The following is a 13,218-nucleotide window of genomic DNA, read 5'->3' on the forward strand; positions in this document are numbered from 1 at the left end:
GAACCCAGCTGAGAATGGAGTCTTAAGGCCCCTATACACAGACTAAGGTCGGCCGTACCCGCTCATATCAACCAACAGTATATAATGTATGGAGGCCTCCAGACTGCCCCCAATAGATGACATTGGGAAAGAAAATGATATGATATATTGGTCAAACGGGCTGGACAGACATCTGTCTGAGATGGTTTAGTGAATCCTGCACTGAGCAGAGGGTTGGACACAGTGACCCTGGAGGTCCCTTCCAACTCTAACATTCTATGATTTCTTTTGTTCGCTGGGAGATGAGCTGCCGCCAAAAATATCTAGCAATGGCCCTCTCATAAGGAAACACTTGGTGGAGCTGAGAGCTCCTGTGAACAATTGTTACGCTGCTATATTGTGCATGGGAACTTTTGAAGAGGGTCTTTCACCAAATCTTTCAAGTTCAACTGGACACACGATGTAATACAGGCTGCAGAACAGAATAAAGCGTGAGATTTTCTTTCTTTATTTCACCTCTCTTTGCGGAAATATTCGTAATCAAAGCATTTGGCACCTAATAAGTTAACATTGGTTACGTCCATGTGGGTGTTATTAGAAAATGCTCATTCATCATGTGCGATGATTTTCAAGCAATCTTAAAAATCATTGTTCTTGGCAGCACGTCATATAAACAGAAGTGCAGCCGATAACATGATACTCTATGCGCACAGATCGATCGGATTAGCGATTGTACCACGAGCATAGAAGTCAGTGTAACCAGGATGGTAATCATCCACCCATCAGTTAACAGCCTGTAAGTCAAGAGCGGTCATATATTGACTTAAAGGGTAGCCATTTTCTTCCGGTGAAACATACAAGATCGTCCCCTTATGGTACAGAGACAATTTAACAATAATGCAATCTTTAATATGTTTGGTAATTCATTTTTCATCCATGAAATCAATAAGGTTCTCAAAAGCAAGTCATCCTGTAATACTCAGAATGAACTGCATAAAACAAAAGAACATCTACCGTTTTACCATATGGCTTCTCTCTCTTTTCTAAACACTCTTTCCAGCCGGGAGACCCTTCCAATATGGTTCTTACATGCTGCCAGCTTTCTTTTTCCACTTTCGGGAAATCAAAAACACAAGCCATACTCATGGTCAGGAAACGACTTTTCACCCTCCAAATTTATATATCTGTACAGTATACAAACAGAAGACTATCCGGTCACCTACAAACCCTGTGTTAATAGGAAATCTCTACATATAAATGATCTATGAAGGAACGGAAAGACCTAATCGCAAATGTTGACAAGTTCTCACCCGCTGCATGCGTGCACTCCCAATTAATTCAGAGGCCATTGTACTAATGATCAAAAGACGTATCAGCTTTTGGTAAACAAAAAATGGATAAGAGTTTGGCCTTATCCCAAGATCCTCTAAACATTATTAAAGCAGAAGAATCCAGCATGTTTTGCATAGAGCAACTGCCAGGTCATCCAAGTCTTTGTGGAATGTCTGCAGATGGTCCTGTAGCACGCAGATTCGGGGCAGCATGCCCTACAAGGTTTTCTATTAAACATTTATATTAGCCACTACACTGTGTTCCAAATTATTATGCAAATTGAATTTAAGTGTCATAAAGAGTTAATTGTTTTGTTTTTCAAATAAACTTGTGGATGGTATTGTGTCTCAGGGCTCAATAGATAACTGAAATCAATCTTAACCCCTTCCCGACCCATGACGCCACGCAGGCGTCATGAAAGTCGGTGCCAATCCGACCCATGACGCCTATGTGGCGTCATGGAAAGATCGCGTCCCTGCAGATCCGGTGAAAGGGTTAACTCCCATTTCACCTGATCTGCAGGGACAGGGGGAGTGGTAGTTTAGCCCAGAGGGGGTGGCTTCACCCCCTCGTGGCTACGATCGCTCTGATTGGCTGTTGAAAGTGAAACTGCCAATCAGAGCGATTTGTAATATTTCACCTATTATAACGGGTGAAATATTACAATCCAGCCATGGCCGATGCTGCAATATCATCGGCCATGGCTGGAAATACTAATGTGCCCCCACCCCACCGATCGCCCCCCCAGCCCTCCGATCTGCCCGGTACACTGCCCCGCTCCCCTCCATGCTCTTGTCCGCTCCCCCCGTGCTCCAATCACCCCCCCTGCATTCCAATCCACCCCCCCGTGCTCAGTTACACCCCCCTCCCGTGCTCCGTTCCAGCCACCCCGTGCTCCATTCCACGCCCCCGTGCTCCGTTCCACGCCTGCCGCGCTCCGATTCCCCCCCGTGCTCCGAAACCCCCCCCCCCCCCCGTGTTCCCCCCCACCCCATCATACTTACAGATCCTGCCGGGGTCCCGTCCGTCTTCTCCCTGGGCGCCGCCATCTTCCAAAATGGCGGGCGCATGCTCAGTGCGCCAGCCGAATCTGCCGGCCGGCAGATTCGTTCCAAAGTGCATTTTGATCACTGAGATATAATCTATCTCAGTGATCAAAATAAAAAAAAATAATAAATGACCCCTTCCTTTGTCACCCCCATAGGTAGGGACAATAAAAAAATACAGAAATTTTTTTTCCCCACTAATGTTAGAATAGGGGTAGGGTTAGGGTTAGGGCTAGGGTTAGGGGTAGGGTTAGGGTTAGGGCTAGGGTTTCGGTATGTGCACACGTATTCTGGTCCTCTGCGGATTTTTCCGCTGCGGATTTAGTGCTAAACCGCTGCGGATTTATGGCGGATTTACTGCGTTTTTTTCTGCGCATTTCACTGCGGTTTTACAATTGCGATTTTCTATTTGAGCAGTTGTAAAACCGCTGCGGAATCCGCACAAAGAAGTGACATGCTGCGGAATGTAAACCGCTGTATTTCCGTGCAGTTTTTCCGCAGCATGTGTACAGCGATTTTTGTTTCCCATAGGTCTACATTGAACTGTAAACTCATGGGAAACTGCTGCGGATCTGCAGCGTTTTCCGCAGTGTGCACATACCTTTAGAATTAGGCTATGTGCACACGGTGCGGATTTGGCTGCGGATTGGCCGCTGCGGATTCGCAGCAGTATTCCATCAGGTTTACAGTACCATGTAAACATATGAAAAACCAAATCCGCTGTGCCCATGGTGCAGAAAATACAGCGCGGAAACGCTGCGTTGTATTTTCCGCAGCATGTCAATTCTTTGTGCGGATTCCGCGGCGTTTTACACCTGTTCCTCAATAGGAATCCGCAGGTGAAATCCGCACAAAAAACACTGGCAATCCGCGGAAAATCCGCAGGTAAAACGCAGTGCCTTTTACCCGCGGATTTTTCAAAAATGGTGCGGAAATATCTCACACGAATCCGCAACGTGGGCACATAGCCTTAAGGTTAGAGTTGGAATTAGGGTTGTGATTAGGGCTATGGCTACAGTTGGGATTAGGGTTAGGGGTGTGTTGGGGTTAGTGTTGGAGGTAGAATTGAGGGGTTACCACTGTTTAGGCACATCAGGGGTCTCCAAACGCAACATGGCGCCACCATTGATTCCAGCCAATCTCGTATTCAAAAAGTCAAATGGTGCTCCCTCACTTCCGAGCCCTGACGTGTGCCCAAACAGTGGTTTACCCCCACATATGGGGTATCAGTGTACTCAGGATAAACTGCGCAATAATTACTGGGGTCCAATTTCTCCTGTTACCCTTGTGAATCTAAAAAAATGCTTGCTAAAACATCATTTTTGAGGAAAGAAAAATGATTTTTTATTTTCACGGCTCTGCGTTGTAAACGTCTGTGAAGCACTTGGGGGTTCAAAGTGCTCACCACATATCTAGATAAGTTCCTTGGGGGGTCTAGTTTCTAAAATGTGGTCACTTGTGGGGGGTTTCTACTGCTTAGGCACACCAGGGGCTCTGCAAACGCAATGTGACGCCCGCAGACCATTCCATCAAAGTCTGCATTTCAAAAGTCACTACTTCCCTTCTGAGCCCCGACGTGTGCCCAAACAGTGGTTTACCCCCACACATGGGGTATCAGCGTACTCAGGAGAAACTGGACAACAACTATTGGGGTCCAATTTCTCCTGTTACCCTTGGGAAAATAAAAAATTCTGGGCTAAATTATTTTTGAGGAAAGAAAACGTATTTATTATTTTCACGGCTCTGCATTATAAACTTCTATGAAGCACTTGGGGGTTCAAAGTGCTCACTACACATCTAGATAAGTTTCTTTCGGGGTCTAGTTTCCAAAATGGGGTCACTTGTGGGGGGTTTCTACTGTTAAGCCACATCAGGGGCTCTGCAAACGCAACGTGACGCCCACAGAGCATTCCATCAAAGTCTGCATTTCAAAACGTCACTACTTCACTTCCGAGCCCCGGCATGTGCCCAAACAGTGATTTACCCCCACATATGGGGTATCCGCGTACTCAGGAGAAACTGGACAACAACTTTTGGGGTCAAATTTCTCCTGTTACCCTTGGGAAAATAAAAAATTGCAGGCTAAAAGATCATTTTTGAGAAAATAATTTTTTATTTTTATTTTCATGGCTCTGCGTTATAAACTTCTGTGAAGCACCTGGGGGTTTAAAGTGCTCAATATGCATTTAGATAAGTTCCTTGGGGGGTCTAGTTTCCAAAATGGGGTCACTTGTGGGGGAGCTCCAATGTTTAGGCACACAGGGGCTCTCCAAACGCGACATGGTGTCCGCTAACAATTGGAGCTAATTTTCCATTCAAAAAGTCAAATGGCGCGCCTTCCCTTCCGAGCCCTGCCGAGTGCCCAAACAGTGGTTTACCCCCACATATGAGGTATCGGCGTACTCGGGAGAAATTGCCCAACAAATTTTATGATCCATTTTATCCTACTGCCCATGTGAAAATGAAAAAATTGAGGCGAAAAGAATTTTTGTGAAAAAAAAGTACTTTTTCATTTTTACAGATCAATTTGTGAAGCACCTGAGGGTTTAAAGTGCTCACTAGGCATCTAAATAAGTTCCTTGGGGGGTCTAGTTTCCAAAATGGGGTCACTTGTGGGGGAGCGCCAATGTTTAGGCACACAGGAGCTATCCAAACGCGACATGGTGTCCGCTAACGATGGAAATAATTTTTCATTCAAAAAGTCAAATGGCGCTCCTTCCCTTCCAAGCCTTACCATGTGCCCAAACAGTGGTTTACCCCCACATGTGAGGTATTGGTGTACTCAGGAGAAATTGCCCAACACATTTTAGGATCCATTTTATCCTGTTGCCCATGTGAAAATAAAAAAATTGAGGCTAAAAAATTTTGTGTGAAAAAAAAGTACTTTTTCATTTTTACGGATCAATTTGTGAAGCACCTGGGGGTTCAAAGTGCTCACTATGCATCTAGATAAGTTCCTTGGGGCGTCTAGTTTCCAAAATGGGATCACTTGTGGGGGAGCTCCAATTTTTAGGCACACGGGTGCTCTCCAAACGTGACATGGTGTCCGCTAAAGAGTGGAGCCAATTTTTGATTCAAAAAGTCAAATGGCGCTCCTTCCCTTCCAAGCCCTGCCGTGCGCCCAAACAGTGGTTTACCCCCACATATGAGGTATCAGCGTACTCAGGACAAATTGGACAACAACTTTCGTGGTTCAGTTTCTCCTTTTACCATTGGGAAAATAAAAAAATTGTTGCTAAAAGATAATTTTTGTGACTAAAAAGTTAAATGTTCATTTTTTCCTTCCATGTTGCTTCTGCTGCTGTGAAGCACCTGAAGGGTTAATAAACTTCTTGAATGTGGTTTTGAGTACCTTGAGGGGTGCAGTTTTTGGAATGGTGTCACTTTTGGGTATTTTCAGCCATATAGACCCCTCAAACTGACTTCAAATGTGAGGTGGTCCCTAAAAAAAATGGTTTTGTAAATTTCGTTGTAAAAATGACAAATCGCTGGTCAAATTTTAACCCTTATAACTTCCTAACAAAAAAAAATTTTGTTTCCAAAATTGTGCTGATGTAAAGTAAACATGTGGGAAATGTTATTTATTAACTATTTTGTGTCACATATCTCTCTGATTTAACAGAATAAAAATTCAAAATGTGAAAATTGCGAAATTTTCAAAATTTTCGCCAAATTTCCGTTTTTATCACAAATAAACGCAGAATTTATTGACCTAAATTTACCACTAACATGAAGCCCAATATGTCACGAAAAAACAATCTCAGAACCGCTAGGATCCGTTGAAGCGTTCCTGAGTTATTACCTCATAAAGGGACACTGGTCAGAATTGCAAAAAACGGCAAGGTCTTTAAGGTCAAAATAGGCTGGGTCATGAAGGGGTTAAACACATGTGATAATTAGTTTTCCAGGTGATTCTAATTAAAGGAAAACTGCTTAAAAACGATGTTCCACATTATTAAGCAAGCCAAAGGTTTCAAGCAATATGAGATATAAAAAGGATCTCTCTGCTGCTGAAAAGCGTTAAATAGTGCAATTCCTTGGACAAGGTATGAAAAAATTAGATACTTCACAAAAACTTTGTGATCATCATACTGTGAAGAGATTTGTGACTGAAACAGAGCACAGACAGAGTTCATGCAGATAAAGGCATAATGAGGAAGGTTTCTGCCAGACAAATTCATTGGATTAAGAGAGCAGCTGCCAAAATACCATTACACAGCGGCAAACCGTTATTTGAAGCTGCTGGTGCCTCTGGAGTCCCTCGAACCTCAAGGTGTATGATCCTTCAAAGGCTTGCTGTGGTGCATAAACCTAGTATTCGGCCACCCCTAAACAGTGTTCATGAGCAGAAACGGTTGCAGTGGGCCCAGACATACATGAAGACTAAATTTCTAACAGTTTTGCTTACTGATGAGTGTCGAGCAACCCTGGATGGTCCAGATGGATGGAGTAGTTGATGGTTGGTGGATGGCCACCATGTCGCAACAAGGCTGCGACGTCAGCAAGGAGGTGGAGAAAACATGTTTTGGGCCGGAATCATGGGGAAACAGCTGGTGGGGCCCTTTAAGGTTCCTGAAGATGTGAAAATGAACTCTGTAAAGTAAATAGCGTTTCTGACTGACAACTTTCTTCCTTGGTATAAAAAGCAGGAACGTGCCTTCAGGAGCAAAATCATCTTCATGCATGACAATGTACCATCTCATGCTGCAAATAATACCTCTAAGGCTGGTTTCACATTTGCGTTTTTTTTTTTGCATTTTTGCGGTAAAAAACGCAAAAAAAAGCATGCGTTTTTTCCCTTATATTTAACATTAAAAACGCATGCGTTTTTTGCATGCGTTTTGACGCGTTTTTGCAATGCATGCGTTTTTCTCTGCATGCGTTGTGTTGCAGAAATGCAACATGTAGTAATTTTTGCAGCTTTTTTTGCCGCAAAAAAAAAACGCATGCATTTTTTCGCGGCAAAAAAAACCTATTGATGTCTATGTAAACGCATGCGTTTTTAAGCACATGCGTTTGTTTGCGTTAAAAACGCATGCGTTTTTAATTTAAAAAAAAACAGAAAACACACTGATATGCCACCCCCCACCATAAAGGTGATAAAGGGATCCTAACCCTATCCCTAACCCTACAGGAATCCTAACCCTACCCCTAAAGGGATCCTAACCCTAATCCCTTTAGGGTTAGGATCCCTTTAGGCTTAGGATCCCTTTAGGGTTAGGGTTATGATCCCTACCCCTAACCCTAACTATTTCTGTTTATAGTGGATTTTTTAATTTATTTTGATGATTGGCAGTTGTCACACATTTCTCAGCATGCGTTTAAAAAACGCAAACGCATGAAAAAACGCATATAAACGTGTCAACGCCGCGTTTTTTCACCACATGCAAAAACGCATGCGTCAAAAAAACGCAGCGTTTGCATGCGTTTTTTCACAATGCGTTTTTTTTTTTTTAAACGCATGCGTTTTGAAATGCAAGTGTGAAACCAGCCTTAGTCATTGGCGGCTATGGGCATAAAAGGAGATAAACTCATGGTGTGGCCACCATCTTCCCCTGACCTCAACCTTATAGAAAACCTTTGGAGTATCATCCAGCACAAGATCTATGAGGGTGGGAGGCAGTTCACACCAAAACAGCAGCTCTGGGAGGCTATTCTGACTTCATGCAAAGAAATACAAGCAGAAACTCTCCAAAAACTCAAGAATGCAAGAATTGTGAAGGTGATATCAAAGAAGGGGTCCTATGTTAACATGTAACTTGGCCTGTTAGGATGTTTTGGGGTTAAATAGCTTTTTTTGTTCAGTGAATGTGACCTCCTAATGCTGCAAATTCCACAAATGAGCATTTTCAGTTCTTTAAAACATATTAAATGTTTAGAAATTCTACTGTGCCTAATAATTTGGAACAGTGCATTTTGAGTTTTTATTCATTTTTCATTGGGAGGTTTCTTCAATAAAATTCGATGTATAATCTAACGGGTGATGACTTATTAGACTGACTCATTTGCAGCAACCATTTAGGAAAATCCGAGAAAAATGTCATCTGCATAATAATTTGGAACACAGTGTAGATGCTGGCCTGATTATAATGCATCGGGTATTCTAGAATATGTATGTAGTTTATTTATGAAGTTTTCAGAATAATGCAATTTATACAAAGGATTCGGACAATTCGCGGCCGGACGCGCCTGGTTGCTAGGGAATTGTGGGGATTCCCTAGCAACCAGTCATCCCCCACATGTACTTATGCTGGCTAACAGATGTAAATCATTCAGCCGTGGCAATAAAAACTAAATTTCCGAGCACTAAAAAATACTCTGAGGACCCCCGAGAGTGCTCGGGAAATCTCGAGTAACGAGTATATTCGCTCATCACTATTTGTTACCTGAGGATGAAGAAACGGTCCCTGAGAAAGAAGGTCCAGAAGCTCCAGAAGTACCCAGGGGTCAGAGATGGACATCATCTTCAGCCAAGAAAACCACATCTTCTTTGGCCAAAAGGGGGCTAATAAGATTACCCTTGCCCTATCAACCCCAATCTTCCTCTGAACTGCCAGAATCAAGGCAGTCAGAGGTAAAGCACAGGCTAGATAGTGGTCCCATGGAACCATGAAGGAATTTAACTCTAGGGGGTTCCCTTTGGGGTCTATTGAGCAGAATGCGTCTAGTTTTCGGTTTTGACTGTTGGCGAATAGGTCTATGGAAGGACGCTCCACCTTTTTACAATCTGATCGAGCACTGACTGAATCAGTTCCCACTCGTCTCAGCTGGGTCCGACTCAAGAAATCCGCTCTGCGATTTTCTGTCCCTCTTAAGTGGAGTTCAGATAGAGACCCCAAAGTTGCCCTCAGTTAACTGAAAAATGGACTGTCACTTCCATGAGAGGGCAGGACCTGGTTTCTGCCTGGTGGTTTAAGTATGCTACCACCACACGGTAGTCACGGTAGTATGCTACCACCACACGGACTCTTACTTGGTGTCCCTGAAGAGTGTCCAAAAATTCTAAAAGGGTGAACTTCACTGCCATTAGTTCCTTCATGTTTGAGGACACTGATCTCAGATCCTCTGTCCAGACCCCTTGAGCTACCTAGTCGTTCAAGTGAGCCCCCCAACCCCTGGGACTTGGGTCTGTGGTCAGAACCGGAGAGACCAGAACTACCCATGCCGAGCTCTTCTGGCACAGGTATGCCTTCTCTTTACAGGTACTGTAAACCAACTTATACAGGAGAAAGGTACCGCCCTTTTTATCTGTAGATTTCCTATCCTTGAAGGGCGGATCACTCCATGGTGCAGTCATGGGGAAAGGAGAAAAGCTGCTGCCCTATCGATGTGATGTCAGCGGAAGCCGCTGAATTGCCGCCAGGAGCGAATATGACAACTCTGTGCCAGCAGAGATCGGTGAAGGATACAACAGGCAGATAGTTAGCCACTACCTGCCTGTTCGTTCTTAGGCACATTGTTAAAGAAATAAATAAAATAACTAAGGATAAGCCCTTTAAAAAATGCAAGAGCAATGGCAGTGTGTGGGCAATAAAGCAGATCAAGGAAATTAATGTCTCCAAAAGCAATTTAAATTTACCATTCTAGATCCCATGGATGGAGAGGTTGACCTTACAACCTCCACATTCTTCTTCTAACGCGGGGGTAAAAAAGTCCGGGGTTGTGTCTATGGAAAAAATATGCACAAGGAGGACAAATGTGGATAGATTCAAGGGAAGCTGTCGCTGCTCAAAGCAAGGACAGCTTTAATTGTGCCTGGCTGCCTGACAGCAGCGAGGTATGGATGATTTTTCAGGGGTAAGAGGCTCAGCGTTTTGAGAAAAAAAAAAAAAGCATACATGCCTGCAATAATACAGCCAGCCTCGGATTCATGCTGCGCATGGTTCGGGCAGCACAAATATAATAACAGGTTCCTTTTTAAGCAATTATACAAGTGCGTGTACATGTAAGATTGAAGGCCAAGACTCCTTTCTGGGAAAGACCTACAAGTAATTTCTAGATCTAGAGATCTCCTATAAATGACCGCACTGCATTTAACAGCTGTCTGGTAGCATTCATATATTATAATAAAATAGGAACTTGAGAGTGAAAAGAAAATTTATAGAATTGAAGTCTGGGATTAGCAGTCTTCTCCTTCACTCCAGCCCTGGAAAAAAAAAAAAAAATCAGAAAACTACTTTGTGGATAAGAGTGACTGCTTGTTAACAGCCGAAGTGAGCCCTCCTTACCAATGATCTATGGCCATCCATTAATGCAGCGCTAAGAGGGGATAAAGTCAAACATAAAATGCTGAAAAGAATGTGGGGCCGAGTAACTTGATATAAAGACAGACTTGAGTTTCAGGCCTCGGCACCTAAATCGACAGAAAAATGCCTGTCAACTAATTTTTTTTTGGTAAGCGAACAGTCTTTTTAAGTAGTGCCATATAACCCAAATATTGGCACGCACACAGCATGCCCTCGCACAACATCAGAAGCAGGCGGCAGCCTGGACCCCCCGCCCCCCACCCGGCATTCTGGAGACATTTCAAAGAGAATACTGTAAGGGATTTGTTGAAGGGTCTGAAAATATTGTTTGTTTTGCCACCTCCCATCTAGGAAAGGGTCGCAATGAGATCAGCTTTTAACAAAGAGGAGATTTAACTCAGCGGAGTCCACGCAGGCTGGTACAGGGAAGGTTCAGCATACCGCCATTGTCGCACTCACATCTGCAATCTGTTGCTGCACAATGACCCCTGTTGAGATTGTATTAAATGGGTATTAAAGCAGTTTTACAGTCCTACCGCACCAGTTGCTGCCTCGACAAATGCTCCCTTGACCTGTCATCAGCAGAGTATTAGTAACAGTAACACCTCTGGAGGAAAGATGGCCGGGGGCAGATGCAGAGATGATGGAGGTCGGCATTTTTTTTTCTCCTTCAGTAAGAGTCTCAGCCATGAGACAAAAACAACAACATTTAGGCTGGAGCTAGAAAACGAGTTTTTAGGTCAAACACGTTTTTGGCCAGAGTTTTGTCCGTGGAAGAAAAAAAAAAAAAAAACAGGACTCGGACCAATCTTATCCAATGAGGCAGTGCGGATGATTTTTTTTTTTTTTTTTAATTGACCGAATTTGCATGTGAACAAAAAAAAAAAACATCACAGAATGCATTAGTTTCTTCCATAAATTGGAAGAGACTCACCACTCAAGTCTACGGATGCGTAAAAAAAAAAAGAAATTGGATGCATTACAATTCTGTAGCATGGGAAACTGTAAAAACCAAGAGTGAATATGGACTGCACATGTATGACAAGTCAGAAAAAAATCATCAATTTTTTCCCAGGTTTGGTATATGCTTGTGTTGACTTACTCTAATACTGACATTTCACCAGGCCAAAAGTCACTCTGTCTCATTTAGGCTATGTTCACACGTTGCAATTTTGATTTTTTTTCCTGATTTTTTTTTTTTAATGCAAATTAAAAGCTGCTTTTTACAGTATCAACAAAAGCTAAGAGATTTCAGAACTTTCATGCACGCACATTGGGTTTTTTTTTTCTTGACTGAATTGGGAAACTGAGGCTTTTTTCAAAACTAATGTCACTTCTTCCAGCATTTTGCAGCCATAAAAAGCAATGAATAAAGGCAAAAAAAGCAGCAAAAAAGTCGCAATCAGTTTTTGCTGCGTTTTTAGTAAAAAAAAAAAGCAGGTACAGCAGTATGTGAAACCCATTTATTTTGTGATTTTCTCAAATTTAAACCAAAATTGCACATTCACACGTGTCACAACAGCTCTTAAGCCAATTTCAGACAAATGTATTACGGACACATTTGAGTGCCAGTATTACTGATGTCTGTTCTTCACCGTGGGTCTACAGACACAAACTATCCGCTTCCTGGGAATCAATGAAGCTATCAGTTGGGGTCCTTAGATCCACAATCGGGCTGGGACTTCCATCTTTAAATGTGCACCTAATAAAGTTGTCTGAAACTGGTATTAGGATGCATTCACACTGTGCTAGCACAGAATGTCAGAGGTAATTGTTAGGATCCCCCCTCTTATTTAGACGTACAATGACAAATGCAAACAAAAGAAAAAATAATTAAAAAATAATAATTGCATCCTGTAACAACTTTTTGATGCTTTGAATTAGCAGATACGGGATAGCACTGAAGGCAGGAAAGCATGGTCTTGTGCTTCCTCTGGCCTCAGATATTAGCACTGAAGGCAGGAAGGCATGGTCTTGTGCTTCCTCTGGCCTCACATATTAGCACTGAAGGCAGGAAAGCATGGTCTTGTGCTTCCTCTGGCCTCACATATTAGCAGGCAGTTGCATACATCATTCATGGGAATGGTATGGACTTTATTTGCTTGCTGCCATAGTATTACATAGTCGAACATGAAAGTAGCCGGCCTCTGCATATTAGCAGCCGTCTCTAGCGGGATAAGGAATGTGCAGCAAATTCCATTATGAATCAACATGTACAGAAGAGTTTTTGGATATCTGAATGTGTTTTATTAAAATATTTGTATCCCTATATCAATAGTAAAAAGAAATATAAAAATACAAGTTTTATTGGCTGGCACGCAGCGCAGAACTGAAGACATTTATATGTAACCTGTACTGGTGCCATCAGAACTGTGTGAGGTTTAACACTTGGCCAAGAGACACATGAAGTCATGAAAACTAATTCTTGTTTATAGTTCTGGACTATTGCTGGATCTTCTACAGGAAATTGATGATCAGGGGTGTCACGCGTGTGTACACCAGATAAATAGACGTACATAGATCTGCAGCGTTTCTGAAGCCCCTTACTACAGACCGTACGGACCCTCTCCTCCCATACACTGTTCCAAACTATACTTGTGCTAAGGAATTATAAG

At 42.8% G+C, this 13,218-nt stretch overlaps 1 protein-coding gene across 7 annotated transcripts in view; it reads right to left on the reverse strand.

Annotated features, from left to right (window-relative positions):
- ATE1 (arginyltransferase 1) overlaps positions 1 to 13,218 on the reverse strand; it is a 137,113-nt gene that overhangs the window by 15,049 nt on the left and 108,846 nt on the right. Inside the window, exons 11-12 of one of the 7 annotated variants that reach the window (XM_069753670.1) lie at positions 10,586 to 10,710; positions 10,369 to 10,503 (exon numbers count right to left, since the gene is read on the reverse strand). The exons of the other annotated variants lie outside the window; for them this stretch is intronic. Of the exons in view, the coding sequence (XP_069609771.1) occupies positions 10,633 to 10,710 (78 nt within the window). The 3' untranslated portion in view covers positions 10,369 to 10,503; positions 10,586 to 10,632. Of the gene's footprint in view, positions 1 to 10,368; positions 10,504 to 10,585; positions 10,711 to 13,218 lie in introns of those variants that run through there. 7 annotated transcript variants of the gene reach the window in all.

Source organism: Ranitomeya imitator, chromosome 2 (genome assembly GCF_032444005.1).
Source record: "Ranitomeya imitator isolate aRanImi1 chromosome 2, aRanImi1.pri, whole genome shotgun sequence".
NCBI lineage: Eukaryota > Metazoa > Chordata > Amphibia > Anura > Dendrobatidae > Ranitomeya > Ranitomeya imitator.